This window comes from Spermophilus citellus, assembly GCF_964194105.1.
Source record: "Spermophilus citellus genome assembly, chromosome: 3".
In the NCBI taxonomy this organism is placed as follows: Eukaryota; Metazoa; Chordata; class Mammalia; order Rodentia; family Sciuridae; genus Spermophilus; species Spermophilus citellus.
Window position 1 is genome coordinate 60,964,556 of NC_138184.1, and position 26,849 is coordinate 60,991,404.

The 26,849-nt window shown below is 41.5% G+C and overlaps 1 protein-coding gene across 2 annotated transcripts in view; it reads right to left on the reverse strand.

Moving 5' to 3' along the window:
* Positions 1-26,849, reverse strand: part of LOC308643747 (uncharacterized protein) — a 738,434-nt gene that overhangs the window by 708,977 nt on the left and 2,608 nt on the right. The window contains exon 2 of one of the 2 annotated variants that reach the window (XR_014020799.1): positions 17,584-19,969. Coding sequence is in view for 1 of the 2 variants with exons in the window: in XM_081283889.1 (XP_081140015.1) it covers positions 17,672-19,303 (1,632 nt within the window). In the remaining variant the exon portion in view is untranslated. Of the gene's footprint in view, positions 1-16,102; positions 19,970-26,849 lie in introns of those variants that run through there. The other variant, XM_081283889.1, reaches the window with a different exon arrangement.

Below are 26,849 nucleotides of genomic sequence, written 5' to 3' on the forward strand. Positions count from 1 at the left end.
ACTCCTAATAGTCAAAGGTCAACAGTAGGCTTCATTGTAACATTTCATAAGATGTATTCTTTTCTTATACCTCCTCAAAATTTATTTCTTCAAAATTGATAATAATACCTGACAACTGGATCCATAGTAATAATACATTTTATAACCTAAAAGACTTTAACTAAAACAATTTCAGAGTGCTACTAGCAGAGGTCACGCAGAGGTGAAATGTAGTACTTCCAATGCAGTCTTCTGGAAGAACAGACAATTTTTCAAAGCACGAGAGCTCAAACAGGTGCCATGTACATAGGCAGATTACCAATGGCTAATGTATTCATGAGGCCTGTAGGCAAAGATATTCAGTGATAAGTGACCTACATATACCTTAAGGCTTTTCTTCCAAATATCAAATATAAGTGAAAGCCCATTTTAAAAGTCTTTTAGGTATTTTCAACAGTTTCTGAATTATCTGTAGGAAGCTCTGACTTAGTTGTATATAGTTTGATATATGTGTCTACCATTAAATCCAGATCATACTTTATATCAAAATTTATGTTAAGCAAAGCCAAGTTACTTGACCTTTGGTCTGTCAAAGTGTTCCTCAAGTATGCTTTAAGACGCTTTCGTCCATTTTCATAGCGCTCATTCTCAACCTTCATTACAGGAAGAATACACAGGACCTTCAGCAAAGCATATACATTAGGAAAAAACTTGATATCAGGCAAATGAAGGGCTTCATAAATGGTGGATGGAAGCAGGGCAGAAAATTTTTGATGTTCTGGGTAACCATCCAATGACAGACCACCCTGCCTTTCTTCCTAAAATCCTTTTTCTTTTGATACCTTTCTGCCCATCCATCCAACCTGCCATCACTGGTGAACAGGCAGCTCATTCAGCCTACTTTTTTCTAAGATGACTTTCCCTCTCCAGTGCTGTCATGGGGTCCTATATTATTTCTCTCATGGGTCTGTCAGTTCTGGTCTCAAGACTATAAGTCCTGGGGGTGACTGTGTTCCAGCTTGTCACTGCTAATCACTTTCATCTTTGAGAACCTTGTATTTAGGATGAAAATGGCTATAGGGCTTGGGCTGAGAGTTCAGGGGTTCCTAAGCTCTACCCTGAGCCCCAACACTTGCTGCATTTTTTATCAGTGAGAGGAAATAGGTGCTGATGAAACCTGCCTTGTGGAGGTGATGTGAGGAGGCAGCATACAGTATGGGGATGCTCAGTGCATGTGGAAGTGTGACAGCAGGAATTGCTTCCATGAACGTGACAGCTAAGACCACTATTACTTATTGAGAACCAAAAATGCCAACATGGATGAGAACAGATCAGAAGCCTTGGGCTAACGAAGAGTGTGCCATGTGAGCAAGAGAAAGGTGGAAGGACGGAGCCTCGTGGCCAGTGATTACCTATGCAAGTGCTTATTCTGCACTGAAATCTGGTGGGCAGTGTCCACTGGCATTTTCAGGGACCCCACAGGAGTGGGCCAATGGCCAAGGTCAATAGAAAAAGGCAGATTCTTACCCACATGCAGTAGACTCTGGCAGAAGGGCCTGGTCCTACCTGCCATTTATACAAGCTTTAAATTCAACCCCGGGGCCAGAGAGATGGTGATTCTAATATATTTCCCCAGTAGACTCTCTGGGTGCGGCGGCAGTAGTGGAAAGAACAATCAGCAGAGTGAGCATGCTCATACCTGGCCTGGCTACCCTTGAACCATGAAAGCCTTCGTCCTAAGCCTCTTTTTCTCCAGTGTAAAATTGCCAGGATTTGGCATGCTTATGCAAAGTAGAAAATATGTCATAAGCCATTGTCTTCCTCAGGTTCCAACAGCACCCACTGTGCCTCTCCTCTCTGGTGTCATATTCACATTGACCTTCCCTTTGTTCTCCAGTAGGACTGATGTGAATTACAGCAAGACTGCAAGTCTTCCCATGACACAGTAGTCCTTCTGACAGATGCCTCAGAACACCACTCCTGCAGTGTTGTTGGGCTTCCCAGGACAAGCTGTTCAGGCTGGGGTTGGCCTCAGTGCAGCCCAAGAGTCTTCTTTACCATCCTGGGGCAGGTTCTTATTGCACATCACAGGCAATTAACAGGGCACGACATACCATATAAGCACAATTAAGTCTTCTGTTCTCATTGACTTTAAACACTAATGTTTGTTTAGTTGGTTTGTGTACCAGGGATTGAACTCAGGGGTTGAGGCTGGCTTTAAACTCACTATCCTCCTGCCTCAGCCTCCCGAGCCGCTGGGATTATAGGCCTGCGCCACCACACCTGGCTCTTGTTTAATTTTTTTGAACAGAAAATGATTTTAATTAATTTGCATTGGCTATATTCCGTTGGCCAAACCTAGCATTAGAAGCAGAAAAAGGGAGGCTTGTCCTGACCAAGTTAGGAGGGTGCTGCCATTTCTGTGTATTGGTGTGGATATACTGTAATTAAGAATTGGGGCTATTAATGCTATCTGCCCCAAGGAAGTGTTTTTCTATCTAGCTTATTTTTTTTTCTCTATTTAGTTCTTTCTCATAAACTTCTATTAAATGTTACCTTAGGAAAGGTTGACATAGTCTTCAATAAAAATATTGTTATCTATTCCCTCCAATCTCCATGTCTATCACTCTGCCATTTATTTACTCTCAAGTCCTGACCACAATATTATATTATTGTGTCTATACTTTGTCTCACTAAGCAAAGCATGAGCTCCCCAAAGACAAATTTGCTTCTGTCCTGTCCTACAAAATCCTGAATGAATGAACTGTGTATCTGTGGGTCTGGGGAAAATTTTTCAGATAAAGATAAATTCCATGTCTTTCAGCTTGGGAACTCCATTTTGAAAATGCCAGAATGTCCATCCCAAATGGATGGTTCAGCATGAATTTCTAACCACAGTCCTGTGTACTAATCAGTTTTCCAATTGTGGCATATATGCTTCCACCTTCCATTCTGTTCTGGCATGGTCAATGAGCATGACTGGCTCTCTGGAAGTCAGCACACTTGCCTTTCTCCTAGAGGAGAGAATCTATGGTGGATTGAGAATCTTTATCTATGAGAAGTCCTCTTTTGCCTTGAGTGAGGGATGGGATTCTCCTCCCTTAACTGTGCCAGGTCTTTGGGTACAGAAATGGTGGAAAAAATACGAGATCCAGGGCTGGGGCTGGGGCTCAGTGGAAAAACACTTGCCTCGCACATGTGAGGCTATGGGTTCAATTCTCAGCTCCACATAAAAATAAATAAACAAAATAAAGGTATTGTGTCCATATATATTAAGAGAGAGAGAGAGAGAGAGAGAGAGAGAGAGAGAGAGAGAGAGAGAGAGAGAGAGAGAGAGAAATACACCAAAAGAAATTCAAACACAGGGAAGGCTTTATTGGAAATTTTGCCCAATAAGCAAGAAGATGCATTTCCGACTGAAAGCGTGCCAGGCTGACCTTGAATAAAGGGAACTGGTTTATTTATGTGTATTTGCTGTGGGGCAGGGGTGGGGGTGGGGAGAGGGCCGGGCACCTAGAGTCTAGGGTTTTCATTGGTTTGGGGCATAGTTTCAAAAGGTGTTTCCTTTCCCTGTGCTAACATTTAAGGCTTTGGTGATCTGGCAGTCAGCTTGGAGCCTGGGAACAGTTAGATTCCTTCTGCTAGTATAAAATTTTGAGTAACAAGTGAAAGTGTGAGCTTACTTTAAGCCTGAAGCAATGGTGCCTCAGTTCATTTATCTAGCTCATCCCTGGAGACTGTTTGATAAGTCATTCTGGTTTTAAGAAGCACTTGGTTTTCTTAATTTTGTTTTTGTTTGTAATGAACATTAAACCTGGACTGGGCCTGGTCATGCAGCCTATTATCCCAACGGCTTGGGAGGCTGAGGCAGGAGGATCAGGAGTTCAAACCCAGCCTCAGAGACTTAAGGAGGCCCTATGAAACTTAACAAGACACTGTCGCTAAATAAAATATTGAAAAGCCTGGGGATGTATGGGGTTCAGTGGTTAAGTACCCCTGGGTTCAATCCCTGGTACCCCCCCCCTCTGCCCCAAAAAATAAATAAATATACTTGGTATTATTCCACTGCGTGACATCCCCAGTCATTGTTATTTTTAATTTTGAGATGGTGTTGTACATAGGCAAGACTTCCTGGAAGGGGTTCGCTGCCTCCCCCCCCCTCGGGGGTTGGGGCCCTAAGCATGCTCTTTAACCTACTGTAGCCTGCGCCTGCACCTTCCTAGAGGGACCAGCTGGGCCTGGCCAGGCCTCTGAGCAAGGGCCCAGTACCTCATGTGTGTGCAGCTCCATCACATGCCAAGGTAGCTTATCCATTGCCCCTCGCCCACCGTGAGTGGCTTGCTGCCTGTTCCAGCCACAGCCGCCAGGCAGTTCCAGCTTGTCTCCTAGTGTGGGGCAATCCATTCCTGCTGTCTCTGGCTTTGCTGTCCCCGCTATGGTGCCCTCCCCGTGCCATAGAGTCTGGGTGCAAACCCCGGTCCAGTGGCATACGTGAGGGGGTCAGTGGGAGATGGGGGTGTGGTGTGACTCGGTGGTGGTGGTACAGGCCCCCATTCCCGTGGCACAGTTAGGGTTGTCGGGTGTTCCACGTGGAACCTCGCTGGCCGCCCGAAGCACTGCCCACTGTGCCTGGGTCTTCCTGTAGTGAACGGGTAGTACTGCAGGGGAAGGGCCCAGGCTGACCTCAACTCCACTAGATTCCCGACCATCCCTTCAGTTCAAGTCGCTTGTTCGGATTCGCGCCATGGGGAGGTGGGAACACCCGGGAGCCTGTGGAGCCATTCCAGGCCGCCTGATTGTGGTGCCGGGCGTGCACCCTCGTGAAACCTTCCCATCACCACTGGGTTCTGTTCTGTATGCCTTGTCTGCTGGCCATCCAGGAAACAAGCTCTCCCTCCCCGCTCAAGAGGAGGAAGATCCAGTGCCATGCCAGGAAGGGATGTGGTGGGGACCTTCAGCCTCTCCCCACACACAAAGAACGATTCTGAGGTGGATCACTTGGCTCCTGCATCCACAAAACATGCAGCTAGCAAGAATTGACTTGACTTGCAGAACACAATCGCCTTGGAGTTGCACCCTCCCAGAAGGTCATTCCTCTGAGGCTTTTCTCCAGGGCCAGCCTCAGGCGCCACTTGCTGGGAGAAGTGCATGTTAGAGAAAGCACCAGTCTGTGTCCTAGTCACCATTGGTCCCTTTTCCCTGCTCCTGCTGCCTGCAGGCCACTGACTTGTGCGCCCCCACCCCTGCGGCTCCTGTGGCCACCATGGCCTGCCTGCCCTGTCAGAGTGGGGCTGGTAGCCTGGAAGGAGGCACCCGGGAATGCTTGATGATAGGGGACCTGTGTAGGGTGCTGCAGAGAGCCCTTCCTCCTTGGAAACACGATGTGGCTGCTCTCTGGAGCGTCATTCTTTGCAAGCTTGTGGGGAACCTGGCTCTAAACTTGTTTCTGTGTAAGGATTTAGTAGGTAGCAGAGCACCTCCCACACTGGTATCTATTGAAAGTCATCCCTCCACACAAGGGTGTGTGTCTGTCTGTCTGACTTTGTCTCTCTTTTGCCGCCTGTGCTCATTGCCAAAGCTTCCAATTGTTTTTAAACACTGCCCTTGGTCCCCCAGGCTGGTGTTTGAGGGGTGCACCCCTGTCCCCACCAGGAGGGGCCTGGCATATTCCCAGGCTGGGACCAAGTCTGGGGAGGGAAGGAGAGCAGCTGGGCTCTCCATGTCTTGGCCCTCGCCTTCTCTGCCAATGAGGCTGGAAGAAGAGAGGGGCCCTGGCCAGAGCAGGTGCCCCTCTTCCCTCCGTGCTCTGGGGCACATTTTTCCTCCCGGGAAAATTGTCCAATTGTCCCAGCTTGAACTTCCTTTTTCTTCTCCTTTTCCATCTGTCTGTCTTCTTCTCCTCCTCCTGTCTTTTTTTCTTTCTCTCTTCCCTCCCTCCTCTCCCAGGTCTTTTTATACTCATTTTTTAAAGGTTCTTTTTAGTTATACTTGATTTAGAATGATCGTACAAGTATTTCCCATTCTTATTTTTACATAGAGGATAATTATTTCGGATCCTTTCCACTGTCTTTCCTTTTATTCATTTATAATCAGATACATTAAATCATTACTTTCCTGCCTCTGGACCTTTCTTTTTAGGGTGGGCAGTACTTGGGATGGAACCTCAAAGCCACACGGGGCGCTCTTGGGTATTTCTTTTGTGTGTTTGTTGGTTTTTCCTTTTTGAACTACTTCTGTATCCCCTTCCTTCCTTCCTCCCTTTCTTATATCTTATGGAGATATTTCCTTACCCTTCTCCCCTGGACTCAACTCCTCTGTCTCCTTGCCTGTCTCTCCTCTTTCTCTTTCTCTCTTCCTCCCTTCACTTTTGCTTAGGTGTTTTTTTTTTTTTTTAATGTACTCTTATCTCCCACCCCACACCCTCACTTATGGTGGGGAACTATGTAGTATGGGACTGATTATGTGTTTATATGGCCTTCTCTCTCTTTCCTGTTTTTCCTTCCTGTCTGTCCCTCCCTCTCTCCCTCTTCCTTCCTTCCTTCCTTCCTTCCTTCCTTCCTTCTTTTCTTTTTCATTTCGTTTCCAGGGTTGCCTGACCACTGGGTCACATCCCCAGTCCTCTGCATTTTTATTTATTTTGAGAGGGAATCCCTAAATCGCTGATGCTGGCATTAAACTTGCCATCCTCCTACCTCATCCTGGGATTACAGGTAGAATTGTAGAAGTATGCCACAACACCTGCCCAGGTAGCTCCATTTGTACTTTCCTGATGGAACCCATACACATCTTAAACTAACTGTGGTTCCTCTCTTCTCCATTCTCTTCCCTTCTATTTGGGATCTTTATTTCTTTCTTAATGGGATGGGGCACATTTCTTGCTTTCCTCTCCTTTCTTTCTTTGCCATGGGAAACTCTCTTTTTGCTTGCCTATTCAAAAGTGAGGTCTGTCTAGGTTGCCCAAGTGTTTCCCGTGCCTCAGCCATTCTCGTGAGTATCTGGGGCCATGGGTGCTAGACTCAATACACTGTTCCACCTATCTGATTTTTAACTGCTCTTATTGTTCTGTTCCAGAATATTCGGCTCTCCTTTCTTCTTCAAAAAAAAAAAAATGTGGCACCACACGATATGTGACCAGGTTGGAGGGATCGGGATTTTTTTTTTCCTCCACAGCTGCCAAACATGCAGTAGGACACATCTGTACCTCCCACATTGGAGGATCTCTAGAGGACCTTCAAGGAAAACACAAAATAGAAGTGAATCCTAGAGATTCTTCCCATGAGATCCCTCTCTTTCTTCCACTCTTTTCTTCGGGGAAATGAAAATCCAGGTTTAAATAAATAAACAGATATTTGAAACACAGACTGGATTCTCTAGGTGCCAAGTAAGTCTGCAGATAAAATTGGGTCAATCCTTTAATGGATCCCAGAACATCTGCAGGTACTCAATGCCCTGTATTCATGCCCACACCAGACCAAAGCCCCTCCCTCTAAGGTCTTCCCAGTCCACTACTCCTGGACACCTAACCTGCCCTGTTCAACCCCGCCTGGACTGGGACATATGGCACATATCCTGTCACATTTTTCCAGGTTGGGGTGGGTTGGGTCCCAGGGGAACAGGCCCAGAGAGATTTTTTTCTTGGTTTTTCTTTGTATTGGTGACAGGCAGATCTATCCAATCCAGCTGGAATGTGGGGTGGGATAGGATAGGGTGGGGTGGATGTAGAAGGGAACAGCAGTGTCCTGAACCAGGAAACCCAGAGTAATTCCTTCAGAAAATTGGTAGAGGGAGGAAGAGAGGGAAAAAGTGGATGTTCAGGTGGAGAAGGGGCAAAGTGCAGAAATGGGCGGTGTTTACAATTTCAATACACACTGTTTATAAATACAGCATCATAGCAGGGACATAGCAGAGTGGTGGAAAGCAATCTAACAAGAATGTGAGTTTCTACTTTATTTTCTTTTTCTGTTTTCTTTCTTTTGGGGAATGATTTAACCAAGGATTGAACTCAGGCCCAGTGGGCCCTATTCTGTGTTTTACTTAGAGACAGGGTGTCACTGAGATGCTTAGCACCTCGTTTTTTGCTGAGGCTGGCTTTGAAATTGCGATCCTCCCGTCTCAGCTTCCAGAGTCGCTGGGGTTACAGGTGCCCAGCTCCCTGTCTTAATAAAATGCAAAAATAGGGCTGGGGAGGTGGCTCCATGGTCAAGGCCCCTGAGTTCAATCCTTGGTAAGCCACTCCCCCACACCACCCACCCCCCAAAAAAAATAAAAAGTAGGGCAGGAAATATGGGTCAGTGATTGAGTGTCCCTGGGTTCCATTCCTCCTACCAACACTTCTGAGCTGCTGAGATGACTAGCATCCAGCTGCATTATACTTTTAACTTTGAGGAGGCAGTCTAAGATGTGGACTGGTTTTTGTGGTTTGTGAAATTTCTCTTGTTATGCTCGAATTCAGGACCCCCAAGAGACCACCAGAGACCAAGATCGATGTAAGCAGCAAAGAGGTGTTTATTGCGAGCTAGCTTGGTCCTCCATGCATACACAGCGACTGGTGATACTGAGAGACCCCGAAGCAGGGTTTGCAGCAGTTTTGTACACTCTTTGGGGAAGGCAGGGATGTCACATATATCATAGCATCTCTTAGCAAATCATCACACACTGCAGGAAAATCAAAGAACAACACTTAACATTGATTATCACATTCAGTGGCAGGGAAAAGTTGGGTAAGGGTGATTGGTGAGTATAAGAGGGGATTCATTTGAACTGATTGGTTTAAGCCACAAGGGGAGTATGTGCTGAAATACATGGTTTCCTAAAATGTCATCAACCACCATAAACAACTGGGGGGTCATTTGACATCTCAGGTATTTTCCCTGTCTCATGCTGATTGGTGGTTGCTAGGGGTTGCTATGGGTCCTCACCTAGCCTGACTGAGTCAGGGACACCTGGTGCTGCAGATCTCTCCTGTTATTTGTAGATAAACAACTCAGCAGGGTGGGTATGTGCCTAGGAGTGCTCTGTGGGTCTTTCCAAGGACAAGGGTCATGCCCCCTTCCTTGGACAGGCTTTGCTCTGAGGTAGAGGCTGGTTTCTCACTTTCTCTTTTTCTTCCACTCACTTCTCACCCTTTTTCTCCCTCTCTATTTTACTGAGAGTTTAGGCTTATTCTTCCTTACTTAATTTTTATCTTCAACTCCTCTAGTAAAAAAAGAAAGCTCTAACTGGGCTATGTGGTCCTCACAAGCCACACTGAAAATCTTAGGAGGCTTAAAAAAACAAAAAACTTTTTTTTTAAATCCATCCTGGTAATGGAATGAATTGAAACCAGAACCCACCAGACATGCAAGTCTAGTCTATTTTAGGAGGCTGTACCACTGAGCTACCTTCCCATCCCCTCTTATGCAAATCTAAGGGTCCATCTCCCACCTACTCAAACCTTAAATTATTTATTTATTCATTTATTTATTTTTAGTTAGAGATGGATGTTATAGTTAAAGCTTCCTCCCAGGGTTTCATAAACTGACTTCCAGATCACTCACATATAATCAAATCAAGCCTTTATTGAAGCACACTGCTGGCGGCTGACCAGAACATAAAGCCGTTCCCCTGATCAGCACCAAACAATTGCAAGGGCACTCCTTATAAGCCTGAAAACCGAAAAAGGGATGCTCAGAGGGTCTAGCCAATGCAAGCAAGCCAGGTTGCAGAAGTGGGAGAGTCCAGTCAAGTGGAGGGAAGCCTAACCAATCACAGTTAGCCTAGTCACCCCAGTTACAGAAACAGAGCCCCATTACCCTGGTTACAGAAACAATACCCCATTAGGTAGTTTGGTGTTCTTAAAGATTTCTATAGCAAAAGGAAAAGAACATTTTGCCCCAGTCTTGTCTCTTCTACTTGGCATGGTTGTTTTACAGGATGAGGTCGTAAAACAAAATGGAGTCACACATTTGCTCCTACTATCACATGGACACAATAATTTTGTCTTATTTATTTTTACATGGTGATGAGAATCAAACCCAGTGCCTCACACGTGCTAGGCAAGTACTCTACCATTAAGTGACAACCACACCCCCACCTCCTGATACTTTGGGTCTCCCAAGAACTGATCAGAGATGAAGAGTAATAGATGACAGAATAAGCCTTCAAGTCATTAAAAACAATCTGATCTTCCTTTGAACTTTAAGCTGTCATGCTGCCTTGTTTGTAAACTGGGGTCTCTATGTGGTTGGGTCACAAATTCCTCTCAAGTGATCTTTCCTCCAGTGACAGGCTTCTGCCACTAAACCAAGCTTTATCATTTCCTTTCAGCAGAAGAGCTCTAAGTTCAAAATCTGTGGTACTAGATAGTCCATTAAGGGGGGAGAATGGAATGCATCTACTGTGCTTCAGTTTCTTTTCCTTGGGGGCAGGGTGGATTGGTGTTTCTTTAGTTTCTTTGTTGTAGGTCCCAAAGAAACCAACCCAGGGGATCTGGCATGCTAAGCTCCTTTAAACTCTATCATGACTGTGCTGTTTCTTCCACTGCTGGCTGTCATGTTTTTGTTGTTGTTATTTTTGTTTGTTTGTTTTGTTATTGTTGTTGTTCTTTGGACTTCCAGCTTTGGCTGAGGAAGAAAAAAATGGAGCCCTTTGGGGGGCATGGGGGGGACAAGCTCGACTTCTTTCTGGTTCTTTGTTTCTACAGTTCTTTCCTCACTGAGTCTGCAGAACCCATTCCTTTGGCTGTGGTTTTGCTGGATAGTACAGAGAGAAAGTGGGAATCTTTTTCATCTATTCATTCATCACTAATTAGAAGAGGAGGCATTTGAGGGCCTTAAGAGAATCATAGTTACTCCCTCCGATTAACCACGCTTCACTGAATTTCTTCACTTTAAGGTTCAGAGGACTGGGCAGAAATCACATGGAGTTAACATGCCCAGCAGGCCCTCTCAATGCTTTGTGTTTTTATTTTATTTTGTTTGGTAGGGGAGGGTGTGAGGTCCAGCAATGGATGTTGAGCAAAGGAGACAGATTTTAAAAGGCCGCTGAATGAGGCTTTATTTGAGATGTTGCTCCAGAGCACAACCTGATCAGACAGACAGAGTGAACAGGAGAAGGGTCACAGGAGAAAACCCGTGGAAGCTCCATGGGACTGGAAGTTTATGGGGCTTATGGCAGGAAGGGAAGGGCTTCGGACAGGAAAAGGTATTTTTAGAGTTCCTTATCCCGGTAAAGTTGGTTGTTGGAACTGGATGAAATCCAGGATTGGCCAGAAGACTCTGCTGATTGACAGGTGTTTGTTTCCCATGCTCAGGCTGCTTGGTTCTTTGTTCCTAAGTAACCACGACCGACCTGACAGAGGGTACCAGGGATTGAATTTAGGGGCACTCTACCACTGAGTCACATCCCCAGCCCTGTTTTGTATGTTATTTAAAAACAGAATCTTACTGAGTTGCTTAGGGCCCTCGATTTTAGCTGAGGCTAACTTTGAACTCCTCCTGCCTTACCCCCCCCTCCCGCCCCTCAACACAACTGCTAGGGCGAAGCTTTGTTTTAAAGAGTCTTCACCAGTTCTAAGCTGCCAGCACCTGGGGATGTAGGACCCAGATGGAAACTGCAGCTCAGATTGGACCCTGCAAAATAGACTGGCCCTGCAATTCAACCCAACTTCTGGATTCTCCTGGGGTGGAGGGATGGGGGAAGCAGGGAGGAGGATATCCTGCGGGGGGGGGGGGGGGCTGGGGGGGGCAAGGCAGGGATGGAGCTCCTCCTCCATACTGTCCCTTCGCCCACCTGGGGTTCCCCATCTAGGGTCACTCCTGGCAGCTGCCACACCCCTGCCTCCAGAGCCACAGGGCACTCTTCAGTATTCTCTTCAGGATCCCCAAGGACAGCTGCAGTGCCACCGCAGCTGGGGCGGTCCACGGGAAGAGCCTAGCTCATGTGTAAGGTCACTACCCAGCCCTCTGCAACTGAGGACTCCCCAAGCCCCCAGGAGACCACCCTCATCCACCACAGCTCCCAGTACTCTCTGGACTACCTTCACCACGGGAGAAAGGGGGGAAAACATGTCCATTTTATAATAAACCTCAGTGGCAGAGAGGTGAAAATAGGACAAGGGGAGCCGCTTGGTAATGGGGGAGGTACTGTGGGGGCAGGAGAGCAAGCCTTTGGTGCTGTCTGGCCTGGAAGGCATGCTGCCGTTTTGGAGGCATTGTGGGTGGGGGCAGCACCACCCACAACCTCAGTGCTTACCCAGCTGGGCTTTGTCCCAGCCCCACCTGTGCAGCCCTTAGAACCAATTTGGCATGCACTGCTTCCGGAGATCTACAACACTGGGGAAGGGGGGAGTTGGACCCATCTGTGAGAAAAGAGGGAGAGCGAGTGCCCCATAAGCCCCTCCACATGGGTACTTCCCAGCCGTCCCAGGGCAAAAAAGTTAATACTAAATATTCATGAAACAAACTTCCATGCTTTCACCATAATCACAGGGACACTCCACATAAAATGTTAAAATGGATTAAATGCATTACACCTTGTGGCTGGGGTTGTGGCTCAGGGGTAGAGTGCTTGCCTAGCATATGTGAGGCCCTGAGTTCAATCCTCAAAACCACATGAAAATAAATAAAATACAGGTATTGTGCCCAACTACAACTAAAAAATAAATATATTTTTAAAAAGTCATATGGCAGGCTTTCTCAAAATATGCCCAAACAGGCTATGGATTTTCTGAAGCTGCAATCACTGGAGCAATTTTAAATTTTAAAAGGGCCATGGGTTGGGCTGGGGTTGTGGCTCAGTGGTAGAATGCTTGCCTATCATGTGCGAGGCCCTGGGTTTGATCCTCAGCATCACATAAAAGTAAATAAATAAAATAAAGGTATTGTGTCCAATTATAACTAAAATATAAATCTTTTTCCAAAAAACAGTCCACGGGTCTAGGGATATCGCTCAGTAGCAGAGCCCTTCTGCTGCCCCCAACCTGTGTAGGCAGCTGAATTTAAGTTCGCTCGTGTGAATTTCTGGGAATACCAAATAAAGATGAACACAATGTCTATTTTACTTTGTGTGGTGCTGAGGATCAAACCCAATGCCTCACACAAGCTAGATGCACACTCTACCTCTGAGCCCAAACCCCAGCCCATGCCCTATGACTTTGTGAGCTGCAGAAAGCATTTCAGTTTATAGCTTTCCTCCCTTCCATACCAATTGTCTTCATTTCCTTAAGTTTTTTTAAACAAATTTAATGTTATATTCTTTATATCTTTATTTTTTATTTTTATTTTTATGTGGTACTGAGGATCAAACCCAGTGTGTCACACATGCTAGTCAAGATCTCTACCACTGAGCTACAACCTCATGCCTCCTTAACTTTTTTTTAGTTGTAGGTGAACACAATAAATTTCTTTTATTTATTTTTTAATGTGATACTGAAAATCAAATCCAGTGCCTCACACATGCCACAACCCAGTCCCCCTCCTGAACTTTTTGATGGTGAAAAAACACATGTCAAAAAGGCTGGGGGTGTAGCTAAGTGGTAGAGCATTGGCCCAGCAAACTGAAAGGCCCTTGGTTTGCTGGCCCTTACCCTACATTGCCAAGAACAACAACAACAACAAATGACAACAAAATCACTCACCATATATTACCACTATCACTGACATCCACATCTTTGATTATTTTCCTGTCTTCACAACACTGAAACATCTCAACCAGTGGTGAAAATAGTGTCTCTCCATTCATTGCTTCTAGCATGGAGTGTAAGATAACAAAAGATCAGGCATGGTGGCCCATTTCTTCTATCATCCTAGGGACACTGATGGCTGAGAAAGATGGGAAGATCTGAAAGTTCAAGGCCATCTTCAGCAATTGAGTAAGGCTCCACATAACTCAGTGAGAACTTGTTTCAAAGTAAATAATAAATATATAAATAAATAATAAAAAAGAGCTGGGGAAGTGGCTCTGTGGCAAAGTGTCCCTTTGTTGAGTCCTAGTAACAACAACAACAAACCACAAACAAGTTCTGTCACTCCTTCTTCTCCCCCCTCTTCCAAAACTGCTCCATTCCTTCTTCCTCAGCCAGAACTAGAGGTCCATAGGAAAAAAAAGGTGATGGCCAGGGGATGGGGAACAGTTCAACCATGATAGAGCTTGTACTTACTGCTTAGCATGCTACAGGTCCTGGGTTGGATTCCTTGGGACCTACAACAACAGCAGCAAACAAGCAAACAAATAACAGACAAAGGAAAGATCAATACCAAAAACAAACACACAAAACAAAACAACACCATGAACCACAGTTGATTCATTTCATCCTTCCCCTTTTTAGGACCTCAAATTTTGAATTCAGATTTTCTAATTAGCCTCTGGGACTAGAGGTGAGTTCCACCATGCTCATAGACAATTTCCTTTTGGGTATTCCCTTTCCATTGTCTTCAACTGATCCAACTGGAAGATAGGGTACTATTGTATCCCAGGAGTGCCATTTGTAATCTAGACTTAGCAAGAAGAAAGCAGTGCACCTTCCTGGCTATAGTGATTGGTTTAGGCATCAATAAAGATTTATTCTGATCAGTTCCTCAGCCCATTTATTGATTGGATTATTTATTTGTTTATTTTTGGTGTTATGTTTTTTGAGTTCTTAATATATATCTTAGAGATTAATGCTTTACTGGAGCTGCTGTGGTAAAGATTGACACTTCACAGACGAAGAAATACAACTGATCAACAAACATATGAAAAAGTGTTCAATATCTCTAGCAATCAGAGAAATGCAAATTAAAACTATTCTAAATCATTACTGTCAGAATGGCAATCATCAAGAATACAGGCAACAATAAATGTTGGTGAGGATGGGGTGAGCAAAGTACACTCACCCATTACTGGTGAAATTGCAAATTGGTGAAACTACTATAAAAAGCAGTATGGAGATTCCTCAGAAAACTGGAAATGAAACCACCATCTGACCCACTCCAAAATATTTAAAATCAGCATACAATAGTGACACAGCCATATCAATATTTATAGCAGGTCAAGTCACAATAGCTAGACTATGAAACCAATCTAGATGCCCCTCAATAGCAGAATTGAGAAAGAAAATGTGGTATGTATATTCAGTGGATTACTACTCAGCTTCAAGGAAAAGTGAAATTATGGCTTTGCCAATAAATGGTAGGAGTTGTACAATATCATGCTAAGCGAAATAAAATCAATCCCACAAAGCCACAGGCTGAATGTTTTCTGTAATATATGAATGCTAATTCACAACAAGGCAGGGGGCATGAGGGAAGAGTATTGTTACCTTAAATTAGGTAGTGGGAAGTGGTGGGAGGAGAGTGGAGGGGACGTGGGAATAGGAAAGATAGTAGAATGAATCAGACATTATTACTCTATGTATATATGTGACTACACGACCAATATTATTCTGCAACATGTGCACTCAGAAAAATATAATAATATCCCATCTATGAACGATATATCAAAGTGCATAAATGCATTCTACTGTCATGTATAACTAAATAAAACAAAGTAAGGGCTGGGGTAGTGGCTCAATTGTAGAGAACCTGGCTAGCACATGAGAAGCCCTGGGTTTAATTCTCAGAACCACATAAAAATAAATAAATAAAATAAAAGGTTTTGTGTCAATTACAACCAAAAAAATATAAATGATTATTTAAAATAATATTTTTAAGAAGAAAAAAAACTAAAAATAATTTTAAAAAATTATTCTGCAACAGATTGGGATACATGTAGAAGATATGAACTGAGAAATTGCAAAATCTTTGTGGGCAAAAAAGGAAAGAAGTTGGTCAAATAATTCACTATAAATTTTATGCAGTGACATTGTAGATAATTTTCTCCCTGCTTTAAAACAAATCATTATTTTTTCCCCAAATTCTGTAAGTGTTCAAAGATGCATAATAAAATTTTTAAATGATTAAAAAAACTCTGTCTGGGGTTGAGTATATAGCTAAGTTGGTAGAGTGCTTTCCTAGCATGTACAGTGCTCTCTGGGTTCAATTCCCACCACCAAAATAAATTTAAAAAAATAGATAGACAGACAGACAGACAGATTAAAAACCTCATTACTCAGCTTCACAGTGCCAAAGTCTGGCTGGGCACAAATAACCGAGCCGCCACAAAGCACTTGTATGTTCAAACAGGAAACTTTATTGCCTGAACTCCACCAGCACTCCAGGCACACTCCCTGGGAACTCTCCCTCACTCCCCTGGGCTGCATGAGCTCTCACTCTGGGAACCACAGGGAGAACTCAAAGGGAACTCCAAAGTAGGGGGCGCCTGAGGCAGCAAAGGTCATATATACAATTGAATACACAGATTAACATAACCATCATCATCTCAATGGCTCACTGGTGTCACCTCTCAACCACTCCCTTCTAGCAAAATGCTGTGCATCATAGTGACTTGGCTGTGGCCCTCAACATCTCCTCTATTCTGTTTAATTAAACAACACGCAATGTGGCTTAGGGACCATGCCTGTCTTAGGTTGTCCAATACTACATATGGTCCTTACTCGTCATAGGATGAGCTGACCTCAAGGCGTCAGCCTCCTGTCTTAGGTTGGTACCATTGCAATTGGATCTTACCAGTCATTGACTACTAGTCCAGCATACAGCCATACTTGTGGATCGGCCTTTGGACCAGTGAGGGGGTGAGGTTCTTTGCCTCACCTCTGTTGGCCCCCAAGTTTGGCCTTTGCCCCAATGGGGGGTGAGGTTCTTTGCCTCACCTCTGTTGGCCCCCAAATTTGGCCTTGGTGCCAGTGGGGGGGAGGGTGAGGTTCTTTGCCTCACCACTGTTGGCCCCCAAATTTTAGACCATCACAAGCAAAAGGGAGGAGGATGCAAAATGCCACGACACCAAGCCAAATGATGGTTCCTTTTGGGAAAATTGTACCAACGATGACACCATCAGCAAAGATACCGCAGCACTACCACAATTCACTGCACCAACAGATAGTTCACAATGCATACAAGTGATACATAGTCCAGGCAAGTACTGCAAGCAGTTCAAAGCAGAGGAATCCATCAATATGTCCATTTCCTCCCAAAGTAAATCGACTCCTTGATTGAGCATCACTTGTTGAGTTATTATTCATTGATGCATCAGTTTATACAGTTTGTTGTGATAGCTATTACAGAAGCTCTAGTTTGGTTTTATCTTTGTCTTCTCCAGCACTGGGATGAAGATAGGAATTCTGGCAATCATGGCTAAAAAAAATTATGTAACATTCCAGCAGGCACTAAAAAAAAAGCAATTTTCTAAACAATTTAGTATTCTGAATAGAATTAGATATAATGAAAAGGAAAGGTGAAAGTAAACAGATCTGTTAATCTCCTTTTTTGTTCACATATTAAAACAATCCTCAACAGCTCTTTAATTTAAATTAAACCATTTAAATCACGTGAATAATAAAAATATTTGGATCGATTTTTTCATGAGCGCTCTAATGGATAATGTGTCCTGGGCACTACCCTGATGGTGTTGCTGGGTTCCTCCAGTGCCCCATATATTTGTGGTCGTAGGCCCCAGAGCATTGGGCCCCCCTGTCCGTTTTTTGGCAATGTAGCCCGATGCTTTTCTCCATGATATATCGTGGGTCAACACCTGGTCCTTGTCAGTTTTTTGATAAAGAAATACCCTCTATGGTGGTTTGAGAACAGCATTCATTAGCTCAATGTCTCCCTCTATGGCATCATGGGCAAATACCTGGTATTCTACCCCTTTGATCATATCCAGTTTTGTAAAACCCTCCTCCTATGGAGCAACTCCTTCTAAAATGTCCTGTTTGTCCACAATTGTAGCATGTTTTTGGCCTGGCACCTAAAGCCTGTTGTATTGCAGCTGCCAAGACTTGCTCCTGTTCATTAATGTCTCTACATAATTTAATATATGTGTTTAAATCTCCATGTTTCCATGGTCTAATGACCTCCCTGCACCATTTATTTGCTTGCTCGTAAGCTAGTTGTTTTATTAATGGCATCACTTGTTCTACATCCCCAAAGATTCTCGTAGCTGTTTGTATAAGCCTATCTACAAATTCAGCATAAGGTTCATTAGTTCCTTGTATTATCTTAGATAATTGTAAATCTCCATGCCCCTGTAAAGTTTTCCATGCCCTAACTGCAGCTGAAGCGATTTGTGAGTATATGGCAGGATCATATCTAATTTGTTGCAACTGACTCTCATAAGGTCCCTTTCCTAACAACATATCTAGATTTCTCTGAGGATAACCAGCTGCCGCATTTCGCTTAGCCGTCTCCATGCAAAATTCCTGATTGGCAACCTTCCATAACAGATATTGTCCTCCATTTAGCACAGCTTTGCACATACTAGCCCAATCTGCTGGCGTCATGTCGAAGTTGGTAATGGATTCGACCATACTTACAGTGAAGGGTGTTTGAGGACCATAGATTGTTACAGCCTCTTTCAGCTGCTTCACTGTGTTGAAATCTAGAGCATGGTGAATTCGCTGCCCTTCTGTTGTCTCAAATACAGGGCATCGTAATCTTTGAGGTCCCGTCTCAGGATCCCATCTATCAACTACGGGGGTTTGGGGTCCCCCAGCATATCTTGTCTCCATAGGTGGAGCTGTTGGTTGGATACTTATGCCCTCTGGTAATAGAAAGGTGTTAGTAGCAGCCTCCTGTTGTATCTTTTCCCCTGATGGCTTTTTCTGCTCTAAACTTTCTTCCCCTTTCTGATTATCTCGAGAGGCCTCCTCTTTTTCCTGATCTAAAATGTCTTCTACCATAATCTGAACTGAAAGCTTTGGACTAGGCAAACAAAATCGTATCATCATCCACAATGCCAATGTACCAACTGGCAGAGTTCCTGGGTTTTTCTTTTCCCTCTTTCTTAAGTCTTCACCATGACGGTCCCATTGTGATATATTCAACAACTCCTCCTTAAAAAGCCATGGGCTACATTTTTGTATTGTATCAACGTAAGCCCTGACTGTTCTTGGTTTTACTGGGGTGCCTCCTTCCTCTAACAATTTACTTAACATTCTTTCGGTTTGTTTTTTGCTAATTTCTGACCCCATACTTCTGCTACATTGGTAACGCAACCCAACAAGATAACATAAAACAAAACCGAAACATAATGAAACAAAAATGGAACAAAAATTCGTTGTATCAGTTTTTCTATTTTCTTGATATGTGTATCCATGGTTTTTCTCTATCTCTTCCTCAGGGCCGGACAACTTCAAACTCTGAGCCAACCATTTTCCCCAGTTTGCCTGAGAAAGTTCTAGGGACAGGCAGCTTGAAACAAAAACAAAACAAATCAAAACAAGGACACATTGTTTTTTGAAACACACACCCATTCTCTCACCCTCCCTCAGGGGTGAGCAATTTCACTTAAACCCAAGCTTCAGGCGTCCCCCGCACAGGCCACCAAATGCCGCAGTCAGGCTGGGCACCAAATCGGGAGGTCATGAGCCACTTGTAAGTTCAAACAGGAACTCCTTTATGCCCGAACTCTCACCCGCACTCACAAGCACTTCCCAGGAACTCTCTCCCTCTCCACCAGGCTCTGTGCGAAATCCACGGGAACTGGAACTCGGCGAGAACTCAAAAGTAGGGAGAACTCAAAAAGTAGCGGGTGCCTAAGGCAGCAGGAGCCACCCTATTGCTGCCCTATTGCCAGAGCAGCCCAATGGAGCTGCCCTATTGCCGGACAGCAGGGGTCTATAGACAACTGAATACACAGCCTGTTTCAATCCAGGATCATCCAGTCACAGCAATTATACACAGCTTAACTTAATTATCATCTTAATGGCTCTCGATGGACACCTCTCAACCACTCCTTCTGGCAGAATGCTAGGCACCATCCCAACTTGGCTGTGGCTCTCAACAATTTTGAAGTCTAGAAATTAACCACATGGGGCTGGGGATGTGGCTCAAGCTGTAGCGCGCTCGCCTGGCATGCCTGCGGCTCAGGTTCAATCCTCAGCACCACATACAAACAAAGATGTTGTGTCCGCCGAAAACTATAAAAAAAAAAAAAAGGAAAGGAAAGGAAAAAGAAATATTAAAAAAATTCTCTCTTTAAAAACAAAAATAAAATAAAAAAGAAATTAACCACATACCTGACGACAATTTATTTCTGACAGGGTTGTCAAGATAATTTAATAAAGAATAGTCTCTTCTACAAATAAGGTTAAGATGAATGCTTATTTACAGGCAAAAAATGAGATTGTTGTACGATGATTATCTCAAAGTAAACCACAGAACTAATTTTAATGCCAAAACTATAAAAATTTACACAAAAGCCAAATTAAATATTCATGAATTTAGATTTGGCAATGGAGCCTTTGGCTGCAAAAATAAATTCAACAAAAATGTTTAATCTCTACTAAAATAAAAGTCCTGTGCATAGTATTATATTATCATGGAAGTAAAAAGACAATTTTAACAGAGTTTTCTTGTTTTTGAAAAGTTGTGTCAACAAATTCTTAACCTGAGCTGAAGGCCAGTTATTTCCCCGTTTGAAAATATGATTAGAGCCATGGACACAACACTTCTGTTTCAGGTTTTCACACTGCAGTGCCCATATGCATCCTCCATGTAAACACAAATGCCAGAGACCATACTGTTAGGGACAACTTGCACATTCCAGAGTCACCCAAATTTTTTCACCTATTAAATCAATGTGGTTCCATAAACGTTTGTTGATCTGATATAAACTGAAACGTACAAACTGTGTCTTAGGGATCTAGACTGTGATAACCATGGACTGCATATGCTCTCTATGTTCCTTTGTATCAATACATTTTTCTCTTCAGAGCCATATGTAACAAAATTGTTTGAATTTTTATCTGCCTAAATGTCGTTGTTTTGTGCTGTAAACAAAAAATATTAAAATTTACCAAAGCCTAAAACTGGGAATAAGCAAAACAAAAGGAAATCAAAGCTATGGAAAATTGAAAATTCCATACACCTTTGGGAGGATGCAAAATGGTACAAGTAGTGTGGAAAGCACCTTCATGTATTATAAGCAATAAATATATAAATAATTACAATAAATAATAAATTACAAAATAAATCAAAATTCACCCCAGACATGTACAAAAATAACTCAAAACATAGTTAGAAAATAATTTGTATATGAACATTTATAGTTGAATTATTCAAAATATCCAAAAGTACTGGGCTGGGGCCATAGTTCAGGTGGTAGAGTACTTACCTCACATGCACAAAGACCTGTATTCAATCCCCTGGCACTGTGCATGTGTGCATGCACATACACACACACACACACACACACACACACACACACACACACAGAAAAATTGATATTAATAACCAAAGGTGAAAACAACCCAAATACCTAATAACAGATTCACTGATAACTGTCACTTATGGTGGTGCAACCTAGAATCCCAGGAACTCTAGAGGGTAGAAAGTGGAAATCACAAGTTTGAGTAAGTTTATGGAATCCCTGCCTCAAAATGGGGGGAAAAAAAAAAGGTCTGGAAATGTTGTTCAGCACAGTAGTAGAGTGCACCTGGATTTATCCAAAATACTGCAAATAACACAATAAAAACCACAACTGATAACTAAAATTTGGTATGTCCACAAAGTATTTTACTCATCAATACTTTAATTAGAATATGCTAAAATATATAGCAAAAATAGCCTTGAAAGCATTATGTTAAGGGAAATAAATTAGAGGAACTGGCCACATACTGCATAGGTCAAATTATTTTAAATTTTATGACAAAGCAAATGCATTGGAAAAAAAAAAATGTATCTTAGTCATTCCAGGACATGAGGGAAGAAGAAAATGGAAATGAGTGTTGGAAGGCACTGGTTGTTGTATGTGCGTGTGTGTGCGCGTGTGTGTGCGCACGTGTGTGTGTGCGTGTGTGTATATATATCAGGAACTAGATAGTTCTGATGTTTTCCAACACTGTGAATACAATAAATGGTACTGAATTTTACCCTTAAAAAGAGTTATAAAGGTAAATTTAATTTTATGCATATTTTACCAGAAAGTAGAAGACACAAGTTTGTACAGGAGGCAGAGAACAGTCAAATCCACTGCCAATAAAAAAGGGCAAACAATACTACCAAAATTGTTTCCTATTAAAATCCCAGTGACATTCTTCATAGAACAAGAAAAAGCAATCACGAAATTCATTTTGAAAATTAACAGGCCCAGAGTAGTTACAACAATACTTAGCAAAAAGAGTGAAGAAGAAGGCATCACAATACCAGACCTTAACTATACTACATGGCAGTAGTAACAAAAATGACATGGTATTGGCACCAAAATAAGACATGTAGACCAACGGTACAGAATAGAAGACACAGAGAGAAATGCACATAAACACCTTATCTCATATTATTCAACAAATGGTGATAGGAAAACTGGAAATCCATATGTAGCAAAATGAAATTCTACCTCTATGTCCCACTCTGCACAAAGATCAATTCAAAGTGTATCAAAGACCTAGACACTAGAACAGAGACCATGCATGCACCTAATAGAAGAAAAATGCGGCTCAAATCTTCACCAGGTCAGCTTAGGAATTGACTTCCTTAACAAGACCCCTAAAGTGCAAAAAGTAAAACCAACAATCAATAAATGGAATACATTCAAACTAAAAACTGCTTTTCAGCAAAAGAAGCAATAAATAATGTGAAGAGAGAATACAGAATGGGAGAAAATCTTTACCACAGGCATTAATCTCCAGGATATATAAAGAACTCAAAAAACTTAACACCAAAAAAAAAAAATAATAATAATAATAATCCAATCAATAAATGGGCTAAGGAACTAAATAGACACTTCATGGAAGAAGAAATACTATCAATCAACAAACATAGAAAAAAAGGCTCAACATCTGTAGCAATTAGAGAAATGCAAATAAAACTATTCTAAGATCTCCTCTTACTCCAGTCAGAATGGCAATTATGAAGAATACAAGCAACATTAAGTGTTGGTGAGAATGGGGAGGAAAGGGCATACTCACACATTGCAGGTGGGACTGCAAATTGGTCAACCACTATGGAAAGCAGTATGGAGATTTCTCAAAAAAACTTGGAATGGAACCACCATTTGACCTAGCTATCCCACTCCTTGGCTTGCACCCAAAGGACTTTAAATCACCATACTACAGTGAAACAGCCACATCAATGTTTAGAGAAACTCAATTCACAATAGCTAAACTATGGAAACAACCTAGATGCCCCTCAATAGATGAATGGTTAAAAAAAAAAAAAATCAGTGCACATACACACTGGAATATTACGCAGCCTTAAAGAAGAATGAAATTATGGCATTTACAGATAATATGATTTAAGTGAAATAAGCCAAACCCCCCAAAAAACAAAAGCCAAATGTTTTCTCTGATAAGCCAATGACTATCCATCAAGGGAGGTGGGGGGTGATGAATAAATTTTGGATTGTGCAGAGGGGAGTTAGGGGAGGAAAAATGGTGTGGGTATGGGAAGGATGATAAAATTAGACAAACATTATTACCCTATACACATGTATGATTACCCTACTTTTGTGACTCTGCACCATGTATAGCCAGAGGAATGAAAACTTGTGCTCCGTTTTTGTACAATGTGTCAATTCTAAAATGAATTCTACAGTCATGTATTGTGAAGAGACACTCAAAAATGCAAGTGATAGTTTCTGAATAAAAATTATTTTTCATAATAAAAAAACATTTACATTACTATGCCATGGCTATATATATGATCATTAGTGAAGTGTTGTTATTTTCTTCTTATGACTCATTTACATTTGTATGAGAAAAACATGTCTGAATAGTCATGAATATTGGATATCTGTCAATTTTCCCTATATACATAACTAAATGTAACTTAAACTATATTTTCATATATTCACATTTATATACATAATAGCACAATTCACAATGGCCAAATTGTTGAAGCAGTTCAGATGCCCATCAACAGAAGAATGCATCAAGAAATCTCTCTCTCTCATCCATCTCTCTCTCTCTCTCACACACACACACACACACACACACAGTTTTACACGATCATAAAGAAATTTTAAATATTAGCATTTGCCAGTAAATGGATGGAAATGGAGAATATTATGCTAAGTAAAACAGATTTAAAAAATCAAAGGTAAAATGTTTTATCTCATATGTGTCAGCTAGAGCAAAACTAGGAAAATGTGATTGGATATCATAAACATACAGGGGAGATTAGAGATTGAGAAAAGAAGGGACAGGAATGGAGAAAAATGTGGACAGAATTGAACAAAATGTTATTTGCATATATGAATATAACACTGTCAATTACATATTTTTGTATATATAAAGTACCAATGAAAAAGAAATAAATGAGAGAAAGAAACATTAATAGATTAGACTAAGGAGAATATTAAGAGGAAAGATGGAAGAGAAAAGAAGGTAATAAGGATTAAAAGGGAGAAAATCAAATTGAACCATGTATAATTTTGGCAAAATAAACACAATATGTATAACAATGTTGTAATTAGAAAAATTCTTTTTTTATTTGTTGTTATTTTGGAATTGGTAAGAATTACACTAACGTTACCTCATAAGCAAGGAAATTTCTATACCCCAGAGTCATAAATCTGACACAAATGTATGTTTCTAATCTTTATTTTTGGAAGATCATCTCTTGTCACTCTTTCTCATATTTATTGTTTTATTGTCTTAAGCCATTTATTATTATTAAAATAATCTTCTCATATCTCAAGTAATATTCTATTATTATCATCATTATCATTATTTTCTTGACACATGTTAAGAATTCCATTGTGCAGCCACAACTTTGTACTATTTTGCATTTATGTCTTGTATAATCACTTGCATATCTAATCCAAAATCAAACCTTGTTTCTATAATGATCAATGTCATCAATCTCACCAAATATTCAGTCCTCTGGACTTTACAGTCTCCTCATTCTTGCATTGGCTCCAGCTTAGGGTTGATAATACTCTAATCTACACTGGAACATAGGCCTTCATTTGTATCTACCACACACTACACAAAACCTTGTGCCAGGATAAACAAACAAAAAATGCTGTCATCTGACATTCCCATATTCATACAGAAGCAATTATACAAGTCACCTCTATGAGGAATAAGCCACACTGACAAGCAATAATAGGAAAACACAACCCTGACAAATAAGTAGAGAACAAAGAAAATATTTGACAACTTATTTTTAGATTGTCCTTACAAATATGCAGATATATGCTCATGACAAAATCCAATTTAGATAGCCATCTTTCTGTCTATAATTTTATTACCAACTCCACTTTTTCAAAGTCCAACTCTCACAGGTTTGCCACAGCTTTTATTCCAAGTTCACTACGATCATATGAAACTGATTAAACATGACAAAATTTACCTTTCAATTACAAAATCAGACCTAATTTTTGAGGAAAAAATATGGCCTGCAGCTAAAGCATACTACATACAAAATTGACTTAACAAGTACTTATAAAATATTTCGATTTACAGTAGGTGACCACACTTTATTTTAACCTGCTCATGGAACTCTCTCCAAAATAGGTCATATTGAAGGCCACAAAGGAAATCCTAACAGAGAAAAATGTGCAACCAATGCTTTGTATCTTGTCAGGTCATTTTTGCCTGAAATCAGTAGCAAGAAAAATTAAAGATACTATACAATCAGATGGCAATTGAATAAAATACTTTTGAGTGTATGTCATAATATAAATAAGGAGAGAAATTTTTAAAATCTTAGATTCAAACAACAGAAATACTATATATCAGAATTTCTGGGACACCATGAAGGAAGTTCTAAAAAAAGAAAATGCAGTTATGAGTTCCTACATAAAATACCAGAAAGACACAAACAAAATAACCTAGTAATACATGTGTCAGTCTTATAAAGACAAAATCAAATTATTCTCCAACTGAGTATAAGGAAAGAATAAAGATAAGAGATGAAATAGAGAATAAAAAGAGTACAAAGGATTGATGAAGAAACTAGTTGGTTCTTTAAAAAAAACATTAATGAAATGAATAAACCCTTAGACAAACAAATCATAGGAAAGAGAAATTCATAAAATTAGAGATGAAAGAAGCAATATCACTACAGAGGCCAATGCAATTGAAAGGATTATCAAGGACTATTTAGAAAACTCATATTCTAATACATTGGAAAATCTGGAAGAAATGGTTAAATTTCAAGGCATACATGACCTACCAAAATTTAACAAACTGCATATTGAAAACATAAAATAACAATAAAATTCAATGCAGCTGGGCACAATGGCACATGCCTGTAATCCCAGCAGCTAGGGGGGGCAGAGGCAGAAGGATCATGAGTCCAAAGGCAGCCTCAGCAATTTAGCAAGGCGCTAAGAAACTCAGTGAGACCCTGTCTCTAATAAAATACAAAAGAGGGCTAGGGATATGGCTCAGTGGCAGAGTGCCCCTGAGTTCAATCCCCAGTACATCCCCACCCTGCAAATAAAAAAAAAAAAAAAAGGAATGCAAATAAAGCAATAATACCAAGCTTTTCAACACAGAATCTCCTGGACAAGATGACTTCAATACTAACTTTTACCAGAACATTAGGAGGAATTAACACAATGCTCCTCAAGTTATTCCTCGAACTAGAAAAATAAGGAACACTCCCCAATTCATTCTATGAAGCCAGTATCATCATGATTTTAAAAACCAGGCAGGAGACCAGCTGTGTTGCATGCCTATAATATAAAACTGTGTTGCATACCTATAATCCGAAAAATTTGGGAGGCTGAGCCAGAAAGATCACAAGTTCAAAGCCAGCCTCAGTAATTTAGAAAGACCTTGTGTTTTAGTTAGTAGCTATTTAACCACTGTGACTAAAAGAATGAGCACATTTATACAGGATGAAGAGTTT